This window comes from Crocodylus siamensis, chromosome 4 (genome assembly GCF_052110815.1).
Source record: "Crocodylus siamensis isolate JL-2025a chromosome 4, ASM5211081v1, whole genome shotgun sequence".
NCBI classification, from domain to species: Eukaryota; Metazoa; Chordata; order Crocodylia; family Crocodylidae; genus Crocodylus; species Crocodylus siamensis.
This window is the reverse complement of record NC_143398.1, coordinates 89,266,827-89,289,172: the sequence shown is the minus strand read 5'-3', so window position 1 is coordinate 89,289,172 and position 22,346 is coordinate 89,266,827. Positions and strand designations below refer to the sequence as shown.

Here is a 22,346-nt window from a genome sequence, read left to right as displayed (position 1 = left end):
AGGCTTCTATCTTCAATCTCCTTTCCTTCCTTGCTAGTTCATACTGTAACTGACGATGGGTTTTCTTCTCGACTGGCTTCATTTTTGCTGTTCTTCCAGGAGAAAAATCTATTACCTGCATCGCAGATACAAGTTCATGAACAGGTGAGTAAAACACTTTAACTGGTACATTTTATGTCAATATTCATCTATAGATAAATGAATGGTAAAGTTCATATTGGAAGGGCAGGTATGAACATACATGTGCTTTACTAGGCTTGTAAATCCACACCTTCAAAGTATATTTGAAAGAAATTATCAGTTTCCCATTGTAGTATAAGGAAACATCTTTCAAATTAGTGGGATCTTTTAAAGCAGAAGAAACTTTATTTTTTGGGGGGTGGGGGGTTAAAATATTACTGTAATCTGTTATCAATTATTCTCCTTTACAGTGCACCCTTCCCAACTTATGGTGGTGTTGAAATTAGTTATTTCCTATACTGTAGCTGTGCATAGTGCTTTACAGGTAAATAAAAAGGCCATGAAGCAAATTTATCTGTGATATAATATCACAGAAATCAATAGATAAAGGATTTTTTCCCTGAAGTTTTAACCATGAAGCACTTCTGTTCAGTTACAAAACACCTTTAAGATATCTTTGCATTTTTTGTCTTTTTTACCTCATTTATAAAACAATCAAAGGCTTTCAGTATCCAGAACTTTCACTCTTTTGATTTGATTAAAAAATTTCTTTGGTCCAAAGTGTCTCCAAAAATCTTGGAATAATGTAAAAACTTGGCAAAGGGCAATCCACTTAATGGTTTTCCATGCTAAGATGCTGTTCATGGGGTTTTCAAGTACACTCAGCAATTATTTACTTTCTTGCATTGAAGTCAGTGATAAACTTCCATTAATTTTAATGGATGTTGAGTTAGGCCAGTGTAGAATGTTTTTGAAAACTCATACGCTAGAACAATAGGTGCTTTCCACTGCAGTTTCTGTTGATGTCCACAGGTAAAACTAATTTGCCAAAGTGATCTGAACTTCTTAAGATCAGTATTCAGTCTTTGTACTTTGTATTAAATACCACTGTATCCTTCTGGTGATATGAGAGTATCAACATTACTCAAATATGATAGCATACAAATGATTTTTTGGTATGCAGCATTTGATCTCTCTGATGAAAAGAGAAATTTGGTTCATGAGCATATGCTATAAGTACATTGAGCTCTCCTAAAGCTGGTTACTGTTTCTCTCCTCAGCGGACCCCAGAGTAAGTGCTTTGGGGCTTACTAACTTTGAAATCTTACAGTCAGCAATTTTTCTAAAGCAAAGCACAGGCTGAAAGATAAGTGGAACAATATCAGCCAGGAAGGTATTCAGCCACAAAGTGCTTTAAAAGTCTCCATTTGCTACCTAAGCTGCAGGAAGTAGGCAGTTACTGTGCATGTGAAACCACGTTATTTGTAGATATACAGAGTTGCTTTTTTCTTGACCACTTGTACTAAGAGGACCTAAGCAGGTGCTAATTTTTTTAAATTAAATGTGTCTTGCCACATTGGAAACTACAGGTCACTCTCATTTCTTGGTTTATGGTTTCATAGTATGTGTGAACCCCACATAATAAACTGGAGGCATAGTCAATGGGCACCTGTTCCTAGTAAAGAATCATGTAAGTTATAGATGGACAAAGCCCTAGTTGTCATGACAATTTCCTTGTTGATATCAAATGAACTAGGAGGATGCTTGCTCTGGCCAACCTAACATGACTTGAGCTTGTCTCAGCTGGAATATGTTGCTTACGTATTTTAATCCCTCAATGACTGATTGGTTTAAAAACAGTTAATGCACATAATTTTAAGTTTTCAATACTTAACTGTTCCTGAATCTTTCCAAATTCCTGATAGCCTGTTTATTGCATGTCTACAGATGCACATTTACTGTGCAGTTACTGAAATTACTGTTCAGTATGGGTGTGTGTCTACACATGCATGCCCTTTCTGCACAGTAAATATGGCGACTTACGCTGACTTGAGTGTAAATTTGATACCTGCATTATGCAGGTATTAAATTTATGACCAATTAGTTATTGTGCAGCAATGCATGTGTAGACACCTTATTGGTCAGTAACACTGTATGTGTGGACTGATCTGGGACTAACCCTAGTCCCAAGTCAGTCCACATACAGCATTAATGCACATTAGTGCCTGAATGGGTAGACACTCACCTATTCCCTCTTACTGCACAGTAATTTACTGCACAGTAAGTTTAAGCCAGCATAAATACACATGTAGACACACCTAGAGCCAGTGAAACGCAATGGGTGCATCCAGACAAGCGTGGATGTGCAGTATGTGGCACTGCAGACCTGTCTGTGGCACCACACACTGCACATGCAAGTGTTCCCTGTGCTGCTACTTTGCAGCATGGTTTGTGGGGGGGTTGACACCAGGAGATCCCAGGGTAAAAAAGTGGGGCAGTGCTCATGCACTGCCCAAAACTGGAGCCTAGCCAGCCAGAGCCACACTCCAGCTGCTGGCTAAGCTTCCAGCCACGCCTGCAGTCCCAGAAGCCACCCAGGACCACAGGTAAGGCTGCTGGGGCAGCAACTATGCTGGCCCCAGCCTCCCCTAACCCACTTGGGATAACCTGTGACACATGAGAGCACCCGTGTCATGGCCGTTCCCCAGGGACAAATAACAATGGCACAAGGTGTCCTCAGGGAAACAAATGTCTGTGCTAATCTGGACACACCTAATATGTTTTAACTCTGTCTGTCTGTGTATTAGTGCCAATACTCTGCCTCTTCCTGCTTTTTTGAGAGAGATACCAGCACAGTTTAAAATCTGCATCAGTGCCTATAACCATGTTAAAGTAGCCTGGAGGCATCTTCTGAGGGTCTGATCATTTTTATTTTTCAAAGGATGGAAATAGTTTGCTTTGGAGAGTTGGCTTCAAAATGAAACAAGTTCTACACTTCTTGTAGTGTGGTGTATGCATCAGCAGGGAATGAACAAGTCCACTGGGCCCACTAAGGAATATGAATGTTGTAATGACAAAAGCCAGTCAATTTTCAAATAAGCTCATGGTGAAGTCAACATGTTCTTAAGATGAAAACGTGCTGTGTGCAAGCTATGATAAACCAGCAGCATACATACTGCAAATGTGCATGTTAGGTCTCAGGATGAATGGGAAGAGGACTACAGATTCTTGAGTGTATTAACAGTTTATCGAATTCAGATTATTTTACTAAATATATAAGCCTGTCACTGAATGTGTTGAAACAGTTCTTTCTCAAACCCTCCCCAATTTCACTAACAAAAAACAAAGTGTAATACTGAAAGGGTTAATTGCCCTTTCAATAGATGAGAGTCAGTGAAAGGGGACAATACCTCCATATAGGATTGATCCTCCATATAGGATTGGGGTGCCCTTCTGCACAGTACAGGCCTGGAGCTGAAGGCCTTCTCTTAGGGGCACTGTACCTTCAAAGCAGGTGTGCACTTTTCCAACTCTGACCTTATTCCTTGGCATTACGTCTTCCATGGTCTTCACTGAAGAGGAGAAGGACATAGGAGATTAATACATTTCCTAAGAAATTCCTGTTTAACAGCTGGAAACTTCTCTTATTGCTGTGTGGGGGCAGCAAATAAAAATCTAGCCACCCAGAATAGAAGAAAGAATGGTTTATAACAGAAGTGTTAGCTTGTTCCTCTTTGACCTACTCTTTCCACTCTAGGTGGCCACCCAGCATTAACTTAGAATAACAATAAAAAATTATGGTGAACTAGTCTGCTAAAATAGCCTTTTTTTCTGTGTGTGAATTTTCTGAACTAGTTCCAGTTTCCCATATGGATTTGTACATGTCATGGGGGTTTACTTCAGTTTAATTCTCCCTAAATTGAAGCAGTGGGTTTTTAAAAACACTGCTTCAATTTAGGGCAAAGTAAACCCCCATGGCATGTACACAAGGGTCGAGCCTAATCCTTACCTGCATCTCTAGCGAAGGGGAGGAGAGGGTGAGCTGCCAGCGGGCTAAGCGGTCCCTGAGCTGTGGGGGGAAAGGAGGGGCTGGTGCTTCAGTCCACAGCAGCAGTGGCACCCACCTACAGGCATCCAGCCCAGAAGGTCCTGGGAGACACCATAGCCACTGAGGGAAGCACTGGGCTGCTTTTTTTTTTCCTTCCCTTCAGTGGAGCCTGCCTGTATGGGCTGCTGCTGGGCTGCCTGTATAGGCTGCTGCTGGGCTGCCTGTATGAGCTGCCTGCACAGACCCTGAGCTGCACAGAGCCTGGTGCGTCCCTCCGCTGCTGTAAGGTAGCAAACTAAAACACCTTGGACGTGTTTTATTTTGCTGTGTCCCAAAGTCATTTAATGCACATTTCGCCGCTGACATGCAAACAGCTGCACCATTAGAGCAGTGCAAAAGGGCATTAAGTCACATGAAAGGCCAATTTTGTGGTGTGTACAAATGGCCATAGTGATTAACTGTAGTCATATGAATAGTTCCATGATGGATAAGTCTTTATAAAAACCCAGGCCTTACACAGGTGGGAAATTCTGGTTAGGGTGGTAAAATGCAAGGTGCTCTTGAGAGAAGAAGAATATAGTTTGTGAGAAAAATTCTGTGTTTTTACTCCACATTTTCTGTATATTATTTTAGTTCAGATTTGCTTTTGATTTAAGATGTCACTCTCAATCACTTGCAATCTTGGTATGTGTATCTGTGGTTTGCTTTTTTTCTATGAGCATGCTGCAAATATGCCCCTTCCTCTTATTTAGCATTGGTTTGTTTTCAGCTGTTTAAGTGGGACTGTTAAATGTGAGACCTGGCATTGCTATCATCTCCCAAGCCATATGCTTTGAGTAATGTAATTTCATAAAGGATGTACTACCTTAAGACATTGCAGTTGAAACATATTAAAGAAATAAACAGTTTGTTTTCATGGAAATATTTTTCATGTATGAGTTGATGCAAAACTGCAGTGAGATGATTTATTCTTCTGGGATCTTGCTGCCAAAGCTTTCTGTAATGGTTTCTTCAGTCCTGATGTTTACGTGCCCTTAGTAAGCACACTGTAGTTTGTCAATGAATTTCCAAATTTAAATTAAATTAGCCAAAAAAGCTCAGAAAGTGAAAGTTTGAGGGCTGCCAGAAGCTTACTGGGTTTTACTAAGATTTGCAGCATCTGTGTTGCTGTTCTGTTAGGAAGAGAATTAGATGCTGTTACTCTACTGAATGCTAGTTTTTAATAACCTGCATTCAGTGCATGTAACTCAGTCTGAATTCTGAAATGCCTTACACACTTTGCTTCTTTCATAACTGTAAATATTACACATGCTTATATTTTGTTTTTTTGAGTGCTCTGTAAGGGTTAAATGTCATAGATAATGGAAACCCTATTTCCTTCCTGCCTCACTGGATATCCCCTTTCATGTACTGCAGGATCGAGAAACAAATAAGCAGGTTTCGAGGATGGTTACCTAGAAAGCCTATGAAACTGGACAAGGAGACACTGCCAGACCTGGAAGAGAATGACTGCTACACTGCCCCTTTCAGCCAACAAAGGATCCACCAGTGAGTATTCTGTTAAATCCTACTTTAAAACAAAATATCTCTTTCCAAAAGAATTTTACAGAAATCTAGTTTTCGGTGAAGATATTAAAGATTATTGGTATTTTTGTTCCCTATCCAGTGAAGGTTAATACAGATATTTTGCACAGGTATTGATAAAGGTAAAATATAGCTAATGGTAAAGTATTTGGGAAACTGACCATGTAAAAATAGCCCCTTCCCAATAGGTGGTCATAAATTTACCTAAATTAAATTTGTACAGCTTTTTACTCCTAGTAATCAATGCAGAGCAAATGCAGTTCTAGATGCCAGCACTGCTTTTTCCACTTCTTATGTAGCATCAACAAATAGTTTACTAAACTCTAGTTTCAAGGTCAATCAGTTAATCTTATGCCAATGTGGTGATGACAGTGGTGCTTGTAACAGGGGCTCAGGCAGGAGCCCTGTTACTGAGATAGTTTCAGGCATGGATGCCCTAAGAATGCAGTCCACCAGGTGAAGGGAGTTACACACCAGGGTAAGGACAGGATGATGAACCCTCCACGGCCGGTATAAATCTGGTGGCAGGGCAAACACACTTTGCCTTCGGGCACTGGAGGACGGATGAGGGACTACCGGGACCTCAGAAGCTGGAAAACAAGAAGCCTAATCTGTGATCCAGAAGGGTGCCAGGAGCACAGGACTCTGGATGATATGGCAGGTCAGCTACAAGGCAAACTACTTTCCCGGCTGCTCTGGTGAGTGTGGGGAAGGCCCATGGGGCAGGGATCCCAGAGAGAGAAAGAGTGTCCCCAGGATGGTGGATGGGCAGCAGGAGCTAGACGAAGCCATTGGCCCAAATGGGACAGCCACGATGCCGAAAAGGTGATCCAGACAGAGAGAGAGCAGCAGGGTTCCCTTATGGGCCATGTGGGCTTCCCTTGCTAATGAAGTAATTAGCAAGGCTGTTGTTACCCTGCAACCTCCTGCTGTGAAATAAAGGCTACATTGTGGGAACTTACAACCTGGGTGGCATATAGTGATTTCTTGCTCTGAAATTACCACTGAATCCCACTCCTTTTTCCTTCTATCCAAGTTGTGGCAGATGAGTCCAGAGGGAGATGGAGCTAGGAGTGACCCCCCTCTCACAGTGCTGAACAGGTATCACCCAAGGCATAGGTTAGCCTGTAGAAGCTTTATTGCTAGTGACAGTGCATAAGAGGAAAAAACCCAGCTTGACAGGGCTCAGCAATGGAAGAAAGCATCTTTGTCCCTGTAAACATAGCTCTTTTTAATGTAGAAATGGCTCTGTGACTAGCAGTTTGGAAACTCTCAGTATCATAATGTCACTTTTCAAAATAGAACTGCAATTTCTGTAACAGTTGCCAAAGCAAATTATGGAGGAGAGGAGAGTTCTTTATGGAGAGTTTCAGTGCTTGCAATATGAGGAGTGATAATCAGATACTGAAATAAAAAGAAGCACACGGAATAGGCGGCATAGACCAGGATGCTAACAAAAAAGAACTCTGTACTACAGAAGACGTTAAGATCAGCCTGTGGACTAAGTGAGTCAAGACTATCCCTGTATCAGAGAGAAGATATATTTTGGTAAACGTCATTGTGAATGAACTATTCAATAAGTAATTGATTTATTTACTGCTACCAATATCAGTGTATAAAATAAATTCTACCATATCAGGTGCTTTTTCATTATTTAAAATATCTGTAAAGCAGCAAACAAAAACAGCAGCCAAGCTCCATAATTTCTAGCAAAACTCCCCTCCTGACACAAGTTAACAAACATGTCTCTTTAAACCAAATTTCTACTCCATAAGCCAATCTCTTTAGATACTTAGGCACAAACAAGCTGCCTTGAAAGAGGAAGAATATGTATGAAATGCTTCTGTAGGCTTGAAATCAGCAAAAATGAAAAGGAGCGAACAACAGCCTCCAGATCAATGTTACTAGTGACTTTGCTTGAAATCAGGTACACAAGAAAGTTTTGTAGGAAGCTTGAGCGAGAACACTTTGAACATAGGCAAGAAGATTATTTTTCCCCTGACTTCATCCTTGTTGGTTTTTGAGTTGTTAATATAAAGCTTTTTATTAAGTACTATTTTAGGTTCATTAATGTACTTATTGTTGCTTTACACCTCCTTTATATCACTTCATACTTTGAAACTCTGTTTCCCAGCAGAGCTGACATTTTTCTCCTCTGCTTTTTTTGTCTTCCTTTCATTTTGTTACAGATAAAATACTAGCAGAGCCTTTTTCTTCCCCCTGCACGGTGTTGTCTTATATTATTTTTGCACTCCCTTCATGACCTTGTGGGCTTTGCCATTCTGTTGGGTTTTCCTTCTCTTTTTTTTTCAGCTGGCTGACTTGTTTAACATTCTGTTGGTGAAAAGGGCATTATAGGGGCCTTTTTAAATGATTTTTGGTTGTAGAAAGCAAGCAATGACTAATTAGAAATGTAAAGTTGAAAAGGATGTATTTGGTAACCGTGATGGTCTGAGACAAAAGAAATGCAAACATCTATAACTCTTGGCTCAGAAATGATACCTTTTATTAGACCAACTAGGAAATTGCAAAAAAAAAAAAAATCTTTTTCTGCAAGCTTTCAGCCTTGAACACCCTTCATCAGGCTCTGGGAAAATTAAAGATGGTAAAAAGTCCCCATAAGTAGGAAATCAACTTCATTTTTGCACAGAGGGAGCTGGAGATGGAAAATCTGTCCCTCTGGGTCCATGAGAGTGTCTTTGCAAGTTGAAGATTTTTGCATTTCTTTGTGTCTCAGACCAACACAGCTACCACATACATCCCTGAAACATTCAAGATGCCGAATTTTAGCCAACTTAGGATTTTAAACTTCGTTGCAGAACAACAAGAAAGATTTTTAAACCCCCCTACTTGCCATCTGACACTCTAGGGAGGGAATCCTACCTGATCTACACAACAAAGAGAAACTCAGAACAGCTCATAAAGGGACCCAGAGGGACAGATTTTTCATCTCCAGCTCCCTCTATGCAAAAATAAAGTTTATTTCTTACCTATGGGGACTTTTTACCATCTTTAATTTTCCCAGAGCCTGATGAAGGGTATTTGAGCCTGAAAGCTTAAAGAAAAAGATCATTATTTTGCAATTTCTTAGTTGGTCTAATGAAAAGTATCATTCCTGAGCCAAGATTCATAGATTTTTTGGGGGTCAGAAGGGTCTTCAGTAGATCATCGAGTCTGACCCCCCTGCCCTGGGTAGTAAATAGTGATGGGGTCAGATGACCGCAGCCACGTGTTTGTCCAGTCTTCTCTTAAAGACCTCCAAGGTAAGGGAGAGCACTGCCTCCCTTGATATTCCATTCCAGATTCTGGTAACCTTTACCATTATGAAGTTCTTCCTGATGTCTAGTCTAAATCTGCTCTGTCAGTTTTTGGCCATTGTTTCTAGTTACTCCAGGGGGTGGCCTGGTAAACGCAGCATCCCTTGCTGCCCCTCTCTCACCCCTGATGAATTTGTAGATGACCACTAGATCACCTCTCAGCCTTCTCTTACAGAGGCTGAAGAGATCCAAGTCCTTCAGTCTCTCCTCGTAGGGCCATACCTGCAGGACCTTAACCATGTGAATAGCCCTCCTCTGGACCTTCTCAGGGTTATCCACATCCCTCTTGAAGTGCAGTGCCCAAAACTGGACTCAGCATTCTAGCTGCAGCCTTACCAATGCCACATAGAGAGGAAGTATTACCTCAGACCTGTCCATGATGTATCTGTACGATAGAGTGTGATTGATCACTTCATCACATTGTTGACTCGTGTCCATCTTCAAGTCAGCTATGACTCTGAGATCCCTTTCCATTGCTCTGCTGCTTAGGTCATCTCCCAGTCTGTAAGTGTATTGGTGATTCTTTCTCCCTAGGTGCAGTACTTTGCACAAATCTTTGTTAACCTGCATCCTATTTTGTTCTGCCCACTTCTCCAGCCTGTCCAAATCCTCCTGAATCCATTCTCTGCCCTCCAGTGTGTTTACTTTGCCCCATAATTTGATATCATCCATGAATTTGGGCAGAGTGCTCTCCACACCCTTGTCCAAGTCACTGATAAAGATATTGAAAAGCACTGATCAAAGGACCAAGCCTTGGGAGACCCCACTGCCCACATCTTTCCAGGTTGATACTGACCCATCCACCACCACTCTTTGGGTGCAGCCCATTCCCCACCCACCTGACTGTGAAATCACTTAAGTCACAGCTATTTTGGTTTTTCTATGAGAATAGGATGTGACACAGTATCAAAAGCTTCTTTAAAATCCAAGTATTTGACATCCTCCTCGACTCCTGCGTCCAGGCAGTTTGTGACCTGGTCATAAAATAAAACAAGGTTTGTCAGACAGGATCTACCTGCTATGAATCTGTGTTTGTTGCTCTTCAGCATTATGTTTCCTGTTAGACTCCCACAAATATAATCCTTAATAATTTTTTCATAGGTTTTCCCAAAGATAGAGGTGACACTAATTGGTCTGTAGTCACCTGGATCCTCCTTCCTCCCCTTTTTGAAAATAGGAACCACATTGGCCCTTTTCCAGTCTTCTGGGACTTGTCCTGAGCTCCATGAGCATTCAAACAGTCCTGCCAGTGGCTATGCTATGACACTGGCCAATTCCTTCAGCACCCTTGGATGAAGATTATCTGGGCCTGCTGACCTGAATATGTCAAGCCCCTCCAAGTGTCCCTTCACTAGGCCAGAGCTAACCTTTAGTGGTCTGGTATCCCTCCTATGCTTGTCTGTAGTCCAATTTGGAGATGTGTCATTATCTGTATTCAGGAATACTGATGCAAAAAACTCATTGAAAATCTCAGCTTTGTCCCTCCTATCCATCACTAGTTGCCATAACCTGTCCTGTAGGGGTCCTATGTTACCATGCACCTTCTTCTTGTTCCCTGTTTACCTGAAAAAGGACTTTTTGTTGTCGCCAAATTTATTTGCCAGCCTGAGTTCCATTGCTGCCTTGGCCTTTCTGACTCCCTGCCTGTGTGAGCCAAGTAGGTATAATCCTTCTTGGTGGCTACCCCCTGTTTACACAGTCTGTATACCTCTTTTTTTCATCCTTAGGCTTTCCTGGATTTTCCTGTTCAGCCAAGGGGATTTTTTGGCTCCTCTGCCCTGCTTTATGTACAATGGGATTGTCCCCTTCTGTGCCCGAAGGATCATTCCTTTGAGGAACAACTGCCCTTCCTGGACTCCCATCTCACCAAGGCTCTTATCCTTCAGTGCCTCACTTACTAACCTCCTGAGCTTATTTTCTGAAGTCTAGCACTTCTGCCCTACTGGTTATCTTCCCCCCTTTTGACAGATAGTGAATTCTAACAATTGGTGGTCACTATCTCCTAGATTATTCTGTATCTGCAGATCCCCCACCAGGTCATCCCCTGTAGCAAACACCAAATCCAGTAAGGCATTTCCCCTAGTGGGATCATATACTTCCTGTGTTAGGTGAAGGTCTTGTATACAGGTTAACAGCCTATCTATGTGAACAGTTGGACCTAGCTGACTGCTTCTCACAGCAGATTTCAGGGTAGTTAAGGTCACCTATGACAACCATGTCCCTTGAGCGTACTGCCTCTGAGAGCTGTCTTGAGAATTTCAGGTCTAGCTCATCCCCCTGGTATGGCAGTCTGTAATAAACTCCCACTACAAAGTCCCTTTCACCCTAACCCCCTTGTATTCTGACCCACAGTACCTCAATATGCCCCTCTTCTGTTCCCATCTTGGTTACTGAAGACATGTATTGGTCCTTAACATAGAGAACAACCTCCCCCCTCCCACCCTTTTCCCACACTATCACATCTATACAGCCTATAGCCCTCAATGCCTACTGCCCAGTCGTGGGTACGGTCCCACCAGGTTTCAGTTAATCCAACCCGGTCAAAGTCTTTGTTTGCAAGCAGGAGTGTTAATTCCACTTGCTTGTTCCCCATGTTCCTAGCATTAGTATAGAAACATTTAAGTCCTCCGATGGGTGTCCTGATGTCTATTGGGCCCACAGTACCTACGTGGACTTTTCCAGTGCTTGGCACGTGGTTCATTGTTCCTAGATTCTCTTTGTCTTCTGCATCCCTGTCCTCCAGCAAACCTAGTTTAAGAGTTCTAGATTTTTGCATTTCTTGCAAATTGAAAAGGAAGCTTTTGTTTTATCAAGTTGGATCAATTAAAATCCAGGGAAGTATATGCACTGTTGTGTGTTGCATTAAATCTTGTTTGGAATTGGTGGGTTTAGCAGGTCCCTTTCATTGACAATAAATGTAAAGAAGCCATTAGTTCCTTTGTGTAAGTAGGTAGCTGAAACAATAAGGACCAAAATGCAGGCACATGGCAAGGTTTGAGTGGAAACTGAACTGTGTGGTCCAAAAGATTTCCCAAATGACTGATATAGCAAAAACAGGGACAGAAGCATTGATTAAATAGGACTTGTGTTGATCTAGGATAGCAGAAAGACCAGTGCACCAGAGAGAAGTTTGTAAGGAATCCTGTACAGGAATTGAGAGCATGCCCTTGAGGAAAAAAAGGAGCCTTTTGGGTTGAGTACTAGATAAAAGGGACTTGAAATTGCAAGCAAACTGTTTCTTATTTTTTGGTTCCTCCTGTGTTCATGGAAACAGAACTTTATGCTCTCTTCGTAAATACACATGACCTTTTTTGAAGATGCCTGACTACATTTTCAGTTCCTCCTCATAACAGAAACAACTCACCAAGCCCTAAACTTTGGCTAACCATGTGGGTCAAAATTGGAAAACAATGCATTTGTGTAAGAGATTCTCTCAGATTAAAACTCCAGTGCCTGACAATATGGCTAAGCATGTTATTGGGACCTCCCACAGCACGGACTAAATGTACTGGAGGCTGGCCATATCTGAAAATAAGTAAAGCTGGTACACAGAGGTATGCTAAGTCGTTATACAGCATTGGGTTAAATAGAAGTTTGCATCAGATGCAAAACAAGGTGTTTGTCATTTGTCGCTTGGCCTTTCTACCCAAAGAAACCTGCACTGCTGTTGTGCAGTTTGTGGGAAGTGTTTTACTAGGGACTTTCCCAACCCTAACTGCTTGCAGAGTAGGAAGCAAAATATCTAGGTGTAGTGCTGAAGCTTCTTTAGATAATACTGCTGTGGATATTTATTTATGATGTATGTCAACATGACATCTAGATATGACTAGGCACTAAGAAGGCAACTAAAAAAAATAGAAGTTCCTGCCACAAAGAGCTTATAGTCAAGGTGCCAATCAGAATGCAACAGAAGGACAAAATTAAATATCAGATGTGAGGGTGAGGTAACAACAGAACAGTTTAACAGAAGTCTTATTTCATCTTTTGCAAATTCTGCTCAACTGTATGTTACTGTCAAATTCTCCTTCTACCCATCTTCTCCTATTCACCTATTCAGTACATACTCCAGGTCCTGAATGTCAGAAGCATTGTACACTTTCTTAGGAAGCTCACAGATGATGCTTAAAGAACAAAAACATTACTTTAAGGTGTTGGAGGTGTTTTGTTGGTTTGCTTACCTGAGTTCGTGGTAAGCATGGCTTGCTTATGTTATAGTTCATAACAAAAGAAACACTATATGCAGTACAAGGATTATAGTGGGATCAGTGTTATCATCAACACTGCAGAAAAGATGTGGATCCCTGAATTCATGTCATCAGCTGAAGAGATGTACAGTTTCTTTTGAAATGTATTAGTTTCCAATTTTCCTTATACGCATGCACATTTTGTATTCATCATACTTAGCCCTTTTTTAAACAAGGATTTATGTTAATTTTTAAGTTGTGTGGGTATTTATGCACCCCTAATTGGAAATTCAATTTTAAAAAATCATGTAAATTCAAATTTCAGATTTTGAGCACTAGTATAAAAATTGTTAGTGTACCTTGATCTCTTTCTTCAGTTTTTAGCTTTCCTGAGTTGAATGATTCCTTACTTCCAGTTTCTTGCATGTTTAGTGCCTAGGTGTGTAGCTATTCCATATGTAGTCTGCATGATGATTGTAATGGAATATATCATATGTTTGTTCAAGTTCTCTAGAGCATTGGTAGAGTAAATGTAATGGTCCAATTCCTGAAGCTTTTATTCAGTCCTTACTTAAGCAAATTTGACTGAGGTAGGCAGACAGTAGAGCAGAGTGGTATGTTAGAGACTAAGTGGTTCAGAGACTCAAGCTTTTGTAGGCAACAACTTGGTCAATCTGACAAAGTAGGACTAAGTAGTGGTCTATTCCTAACATCTGAAGAAGTAGTCTGCAGCCTATGAAAGCTCATGCCTCTCTGAACGAGTTAATTTCTAAGGTGCCACCCTGCCATGCTTTCTGCGTGACTTCAGACTACCATATGTACTTGATTCCCCCATGATTAGATTCTATATATGGAAATTTTATAAGTGTCTTATAATTTTCCAGATATAGCATCTAATTATTGGACATTTGCCTTAAATTTGTCCCCCACCCACCGCTACAGCAGGGAAAATAAATCGAGGGTGTTAGGTGGCCCCTTTCCTCCCACCCCCTTATATTCAGACCCTGTTCTATGTGAGCATGTGGAAGTGAAGGGCAAATTTGAAAACACTGACTTTGAAATAAACATATCTGTATTAATTTGCAGACATGCATACATTTGCATACATGCAAATTATTATGGGTACCCATAGACTTTGTTCATCCAAAATTGATAAACTTTACCCTTTTTTGCAAACTACTGCAAATTTTAGCACAGGTACTCCATAAACACATGTTTAAGCAGCACTTTTGTACCTACCTATACATAGTACAAATTATGCATACTATTCCAAAGCCAAAAGGCTTATGATTTATCATATAATGCACTGGGGTGGGCCCCCGCAGAGTCAACAGCATTTTAAGTAGGACTGTTGGTTAATCACGGTTAATGTGTGTGATTAACACAAAACAAATTAATGCGTTAATTTTAGAAACAAGCGTTAATCACACACATCCATTTTGACCATAATGCCCATCCCACACCCTCTCTGGACTTGGCCCAGCACAGCAAACCAGCTCCAGACCAGCTGGAACCCGCGCACACAGCCTTAACCCCAGCTATGTGCTGTTGGTGGTGGCAGGGGAGGAGTTGCAAGGTGCACTGGCTCGAAGTTGCTGAATGGGGGGATGCTGAGTATTGTTTAACTATGTGATCATAATTGTGATTAATTAAAACTACTTTTTTAAATCTCCCAAGTAATTGCAATTAATTTTTTTAATAGTTTGCCAGCCCTAATTTTAAGCCATGGTGATCCCACAGCCCTGCACTACTTACTATATGCATGTACTCTAGATACCCCAACAGAGGATCCATGTGCTAATTAGTCCCACGTAAGTCTGGAACGAGGTGTTCTTATCACAAGTCCTGGGATCCTCTAAAATTTATATGCAGATGAGGCTCAGGGCTGCCTAGTCCAGCTCTACTCCATGGAGGGCAGGGCTACACAAACCACATGTGACAGGCCAAGAGAAGCAACAGAGGTTATCATCTACATAGACACTGGTGATTTTTGCCAGACATTATGGCTAGGGACAGACATTAAACATAAACCAGTTCAAGTGATCAGAAACAGGTTTAAACCTGTAACAAAACAGACATTCAGCGCACATAAACCAGTTGCAGAATGGCCAAAACCAGTTTCAGATAAACCTGGTTGAATGTAGATTCAGATTTAACTGATCTGGCTCAAACCAGTTTAGGCAATGTCTGTCCCAGACCCCTTGCTAGTTTAAGATGAACCAGCTACCCACAGGATCCCAGCATGGTCTCTGGGCTGGGCAGGGCTCTGCTCCAGCTACAGGGCTGACCCTGCCCCTCTACTCTCTAGCTGGAGCAGGGACTGGCCCTAGCAGAGATGCTGGCTGGCATGGCCCTGTTAAGGCAAAGTGAGCAGGGAGGGGGTTAATTCTTCCCTCCTTCCCCTCCTCCCCCACTGCAGCCACAGTCAACCTGTCTGCCAGGGAGCAGAGGCGAGGGAAATGCAGTAGTGACCCCTGTAACTGGCAGACTCCAGCTGCAGGGAAGGGACAGAGGGAGGAATTAACCCTTGTCCCTGCACCCTTCACCTTAACAGGGCCATGCTGGGCAGGTTGACTCACAGGGTTGGGAAGGGGGCTCTGTTCCATGTTGGGGGAGGAGACTTCCTCCTCCTCCTCCAAGTGTGGGAAGGGGGACTCTGTGGCACTGGATGCAGACTCTTCCTCCTCCTCCCCATCCCCCCTGCCACCGTGGGGCTGGAAGGTGGGGGCCTCCATGCTAGGGGAAACTGCTGGGCCCAAGAGTGGGGGCAGGGGAGGCTCTGCTCCATGCTAGGGGAAACTCTTCACCCTCCTCTTCCTCCCCCAGAGGGGCAGCAAGTGCACGAAGCTCAGCTGGGCAGGGTGTGGGTGTGAGGGAATGTAGGGGAGTATAGGCATGTAGCACCCACTACCTGGCAGCAGCAGTAGGCGGGGAGGTCAGGGTGCTCCTGCCTGGTGTAGGTGCAGCTCCAGCCAATGCTGTGAGGGTGGAGGGAGTGGAGCCTGCCATATCCCTGCGGCTCTGCTCCCTGAGTCTGAGCCTGCAGCGGGGGAAGCCTCATACCAGAGCCAGCTGCTTCCCCCACACCCCACTGTGCAGGTCCCACACTCTGCCCGGAGTGGAGGGAGCCCCTGCCCCTGCTTCCCCACAGAGTCCAGTGCTGGGCTTCCCCACTGCACGTGTGTAGCTGCAGGTGCAGTGCAGAGCTGCAGAGATACAAGCGGCTGGGCAGGCTGTGCGGGGCTGCTCTCCTTGCGCAGCGCTGGCTGCTTCTATCCTGCAAAGAATGAATCAGTTCAGGCTCAGGCTTTTTGAATGTCTGTCCCTAGCCTTTAAGTCAGTGAAGAAACAGGAATCCTTGGAAACAAAAAAGAAAGGTTCTGCTCAGGTGTGGGAGTAAAAAGAAAGTTGAAATATAGTGGTTCACCAGGAGGTGAGAAAAAGTTAGCACTGAGTGCAATGGGCACTATATCTTATTCATATGGCCTGCACTAACCTATCATTGTGGTAGGTTCCCATCAGTATGTTTGCCCAATATAGGCTGTGTGTTTTACAGGCATGCTCAATTTTGGTTGCATTTACTCAACTTCATAGTTGGTTTCTATTACTGAGTAGATGTTGCTTCTGGCAGCAGTTTAATGATAGGCAATAAACCTGTGCAAAGTGGATAGTATTCACTTCGGATTCAGATTCGGCCAATTCAGGGGACAGTGATTCAATTCAGTGATTCGAATCACTGTCCCAAATCAATTCAGATAAATCTGATTCAGAGATTTGGCTGCCGCCGAATCAGCCGAATGTCCAAATTAAACAGGCCCTATCACCTGTCCGCTCTCCCAGCCCCGTAAACGGCTTTCCTGCCCGCCCCCAGCATCTCGGCTCTTTAAAACAAACCAAATAAAAAGTCCCACACTCACTGGCTCCTGCCAAGTGCAGGGGCAATCTCCACTGCCCCACACTGCATGTAAGGGCTCTGCCATGAGCCCCCAGATGCCCCGATGGCTGCTGTGGCAGCTGGCGAATGTGGGTCTTTTTTCTTTTTTAAGAACCAGGAGCTGGGGTCGGGTAGGGCAGCCATTGACAGGGCTGGGAGAGCAGGCAGGGGATACTGGCTTGTGGCAGAGCCCCCACACACAGTAGGGCAGTCAGGGGCAGCAGGGATCGCCCCCCGCCTGTCAGCAGCCGGTGAATGTAGGACTTTTTGTTTTCTTTTAAAGCACCAGGATGCTGAGGCCAGGCAGGGCAGCCATTGACGTGGCTGGGAGAGTGGACAGGGGTTGGGGACACTCAGGGGAGCTGGGAGAGCAGGCAGGGGATGGGGCCTCCACCCTCCTCCAGCCCCCTCTCCCCCCACAGCCCCTACTTACTGACACGGAGTCCACATCCAACTCCCTGCCACAGTGAGTGGGGACTACCTGAATCTCCGAAGCGCTCCGAATATTTTCTAAATCAATTTGGAGAGCTTTGAATCAATTTGGACCTTTTTATTCATCTCCCAATTTGATTTGGATTCAGAAATTTGGCCACCAAATCAAGCCAAATCTCCTCCAAATCAAAACAGCACCTGAAGCTTTGCACAGCCTTAATAGGCAATATATTTAATGGAGGAGGTTTTCTTGTATGAGGATAAGGACAAGGGACATCTTCCCCTAGGCTGATTGAGGGGGGAAAAACCTTGTTTTATGTACTCAGGTAAGTAATGAGTGAGTATTGGATACAGACTTCTGGATTTGGCCAAATATTAGTTTTGGGGTTTTTTAACGGAAGGGTTGGAGGAACTCATAATCAAAAATATTTGCATTTATCTGTCACTGAAGACTGTGGCAGAGAAAGAGAAAGTATGCCTTAGGGGAAAAGAATAAATAGCCTAGCTGGGCCAGTGATTCAGAAAAGTGTGCAAGTGCATATTTCAGTGTAACCCCACTCAGGGCAGTACTACATCGTTTACAGCCTATGCTTAAAGTCCTGTCACAGACACAATGCTTAAATTGCTTGAAGTGCTTTTAATTTAAAGCACATACTTAATTCCTAAACTGAAAGAGATGAATTCCTGAACAGAATTTCTCCACTGATTTCAAGCAAAATTATTCCCAAACAGAACAGAACATGTGTCAATAGTTATTTCACACACGTAAAATAAACCATGAAACATCAGGGATCAGTCAGTAAAAAATAATTATTTCTCTTTCATCTCTAAATACTATTGTATGTAGAGTTTTCTCCATCGAGCTCTTAACAATAAATCATCAGTGCATGTACAGTGGTGTTAATGGTACATTCTGAGGAAAGCAATGGCCTTTCCTAAATAGCTGACCTAAGCTGAATTAATGTTTCATCAGAATATTGTGTGGGATGCTGATAAACATAATGCTTTTGTATCAGATTGTCACAGCTTCAGCTAAGAGTCTTATCAGCATTTCACCTTTAAATATGTTGTAATTTCTTTTTAATAAAAGAGAAAAAATTACAAGCTTTTCAAACCTAATGGGTTCATAATTGAAATGTCCAAATCAGGCTTCCACATACGTTGTTTTAGGAATGAAGAGATGAATTATTTCTTTGAGTTGGAGTGAGAAGGAATGTAAAAATTTCATCTAAACATGTTAAGATAATTTAACTTACTGTTCTCGAGGGTTAAGATGGGACTGATGAAAGTCAGGACTCGAATTAAGTCAACACAGGTAAATTTACTAACATATTCTTATATCATACTTTTATTAGGACTAAAAATTCCTGCAGTGATTTCGTGAGGGTTTATATGTGTGCCCATAGGAATAATATTTGAGCCCCGTGTTTCCATTTATAGGCAGTTTTTATAGGAGAAAGAGTTGCTGAGTGTTCGAAATGGGTGAAATTAATGCTGCTTTTAGGAGATACTTCAGCCCATATTTTAGAGTAGCAAGCACACACATCCTATTCCTACCTCACTGTATAGTGGGGCTATTAGTGAAGACCTAAAATTCCTTCCTTACCAAATTAATTTTGCATTCTACATGAAAACACAAGAATTGTTATTTACTCAGGCAGACCATAGGTCCACCTTGCCCAGGATCTTGTGACCCACATGCAGCCTCCAGCATTTAAGGTCTAGGAAGTTCTGGTTCAGAGGCTGTATCCATAACTCCTGTGCAGAATAGCTACTGATTCCCCTTTCCTCCACAAGTTTCTCCAATTCCTTTTTGAATTCTGGACTCTTACATGCTACTGAAAAAATAAATAGCCCATGTAGTATATACATGGATACTCAGCAAGCTGATTCCTATGGTAGGTTTAAGACCCTCCACACATAATGATATCTTTTGTGTGATAAGAAAATAAAAATTATATATAATCAGATCCTAGAATCATCATAGATTCATAGACCATTAGGGGCTGGAAGGGACCTCAGAAGATCATCAGCTCCAGCCCCCTGCACAAGGCAGGGAAGACAACTGGGGTAAAGTGATCCCAGCAAGGTGACTGTCCAGTCTCCTGTTGAAGGCCATTACTCCTGGTTTTCCCTAGCAGTGTCCTGGTGAACAGTTGTTCATCGACTCCTTGCTGTATTCCCCTGATGTAGCAGTAAGATGCTACCAAGTCCCCTCTCAGCCTTCTCTTTTTCAGGCTGAAGAGTCCCATGTCCCTCACCTTTCCTCGTATGGCTTCTTCTGATCATACAAGTGGCCCTTCTCTGCTCTCGCTCAAGCTTTACTACACCCTTGTTAAAGTGTGGTGCCCAAAACTGGATGCAGTACTTCAGCTGTGGTCTCACCAATGCTGAGTATAGTAGAAGAATCACTTCCTTGGTTTTGCTGGAGATGCATCTATTGATGTATGCCAGAGAATTATTTGCCCTGCTGGCTACATACAGTGCCAAACTGTCAGCTCATATTCATAGTGTGGTTTATTATTATCCACTGTTCGTGGTGCTGGTCAGTTTGGTACCACCAAGCCCCTAGGTGTGTAGGGGGTTGTTCGTCCCCAGGTGGAGCCCTTTATATTTATCAGTGTTGAACTTCATCTAGTTCCAACCCACCCAGCTTGCTTGTCTGTCTAGATATGCCTGCATTTGTAGCCTATCTTCAAGCATGACCACGCTTCCCCATAACTTGGTGTCATCCACAAACTTGGCCAGTGAGCTCTTCACCCCCACATTCGAATCATTGATAAAGATGTTGAAGAGTACTGGACACCGCTAGCCACTTCTCACCAGGATGACACAGATCTGTTCATAAGGACTCTCTAGGTTGTACCCCACAACCAGTTTTGTACTCACCAAACTTTCTCAGTTAAGCCCACAAGCCTCCAATTTTGTCATGAGAACATCATGGGATACCAGATTGAAGGTTTTTTGGAAGTCAAAGTATACAAAGTCAACCTCTTCTCTCGTCCAGGTGGCAAGTTACCTGATCATAAAAAGAGATGAGGTTGGTAAGGCAAGTCCTGTCTGCAACAAAGCCATACTGGCTGTCGTTCAGAATCCTACCTTCGGCAAGCCTATCACATATAGACTAAATTCATATAGGGTCCTTAATGAATTTTTCCAGGATTTTCCCTGGGCTAGCAGTTAGGCTAATTGGCTTATAGTTACCTGGGTCCTTCCTCTTCCCCTTCTTGAAGATGGATGCAACATCAACCCTCTTCCAGTCCTCAGGGACCTCTCCAGAGCACCACGAGTTTTGGAAGAGTTTCACCAGTTAACTTCAAGATAACTTCAGCCGGCTCCTTCAGCACTCTTAGATGGCATTCATCTGGTCCTGCTGAATTATATATGTCTAATTTCTTTAATTGATCACATACCAGTTCTACAACAATAGTAGAAAGGCAGTCATTCCTGCCCTGTTCATCTTGTAACCTATCTGGCATGATTTTCCCCTTGGCCCAGTGAAATACTAAAGCAAAGTAGTCATTCAAGAGTTCAGTTTTCTACTGAGTGTCAGTGCTAAGTTGTTGAGCAATGGCCCCACACTCCCATTTGCTTTCCTCCTGTTCCCTACCTACCTAAAGAAGGACTTCTTGTTGTCCTTGATTCCCATTGCTAATTTAAGTTCAGTTGCTACCTTAGCCTTTCTAATTTGTTCTCTACAAGTGCAGACCATTGTTATATAGTTCTCCTTGGGGCCTGTCCCAAGCTTCCATTGTTTCTACACCTCTTTCTTCTTTCTTAAGAGGACCATGATTTCCCTGTTTAGCCAAAAGGTTTCCCAGCTCTTCTTCTTCCCATGGAATGGAAGACCCATTAAAAGCTTTCAATCTTCATGCGCTAGGTATGTGTGAAGGAAGTAACTGAAAGGTCTGAACCACCTTTTTTCCTTTTCTATATTGAATAAATCATGAAGACAAGTCTGAGTTCCAATTTATAGAAAAAATACATTTTCCAAGCAACTTTAGTATAAGGTCCAGATAGACATGATGAAACACCATCTGTTAAATCTTTTTAGTTTTTGACTCAGGCATCAGGATGCTATAGACAGACTTGCATTAATAATGAAAATACATGTGCTATCACAACAGAATAAGTTTGGAGTGAAGCCCCATGACTAAATTGATTGAGATGCTGTTGTTGGTATAGAGGGAGGCACAGAATATATATTGGAGTGTGAGGGAGCGGCAACTAGGGGCGGCCGTGAGCTCCCTAGCGCCGCCTACCGTCACGTTAGGGTGACGTAGCACCCTCAGAATCTCGCCCGCCACGACTTTGATGTTAAGAAATATGATGTGGAGGCTGCCAGTTTCCCTAATGGACGGTCTTGTTAGTCGTCCCTATTCTCAGACGGGTATTTGATAAGCGTCCTGCCTTAAGGGCAATGCGTGCCTCCAAGCCTCCCCCTTAGCACGCCCCAAGCCTCGCAGCTATTCCGGGGGACGCTTGTATGGTCCCTCGCCCCTCGGGTGCCCTTGTTCTCACTCTCGGGCACCGGGGCTCTTTGCCCACCTTGGCGCCTCCTTGGGTCGGGCCCCAATCTCTGGCCCGTTCCCCACGCCCTGGGCCTATCACGCTGGCGCCCAGCTACTTGCTGGCGCCTCCTGGGTCGGCTCCTCCAGCGCTGCTCACTACCGGCCCCCTGGGCCGGGTTCTAGCCGGCGCCTGGCTAATCGCCGGCTCTGCCTGAGTCTGGAGCACTCTCGCCGCCCTAGCCTCAGCGCCCTCGGGCCGGCTCACTCCCTGCGCCCGGATCTCGGGTCTCTCGCCACCCTCGGGCCGGCTCACTCCCTGCGCCCGGATCTCGGGTCTCTCGCCACCCTCGGGCCGGCTCACTCCCTGCGCCCGGA

General features: G+C 43.4%; 1 protein-coding gene and 1 long non-coding RNA gene across 2 annotated transcripts in view; one reads left to right on the top strand and one right to left on the bottom strand.

The window, feature by feature from the left end:
• Positions 1 to 22,346, top strand: part of ANO4 (anoctamin 4) — a 387,697-nt gene that overhangs the window by 259,320 nt on the left and 106,031 nt on the right. Inside the window, exons 9-10 of the mRNA XM_090041055.1 lie at positions 100 to 144; positions 5,426 to 5,557. Of these exons, the coding sequence (XP_089897181.1) occupies positions 100 to 144; positions 5,426 to 5,557 (177 nt within the window). The remainder of the gene's footprint in view (positions 1 to 99; positions 145 to 5,425; positions 5,558 to 22,346) is intronic.
• LOC149866043 (uncharacterized) lies at positions 4 to 20,477 on the bottom strand. The gene is made up of 3 exons (XR_016441572.1): positions 20,350 to 20,477; positions 3,372 to 3,533; positions 4 to 115 (listed from the first exon to the last, which is right to left on the bottom strand). It is a non-coding gene; the product is annotated as an uncharacterized LOC149866043 (long non-coding RNA).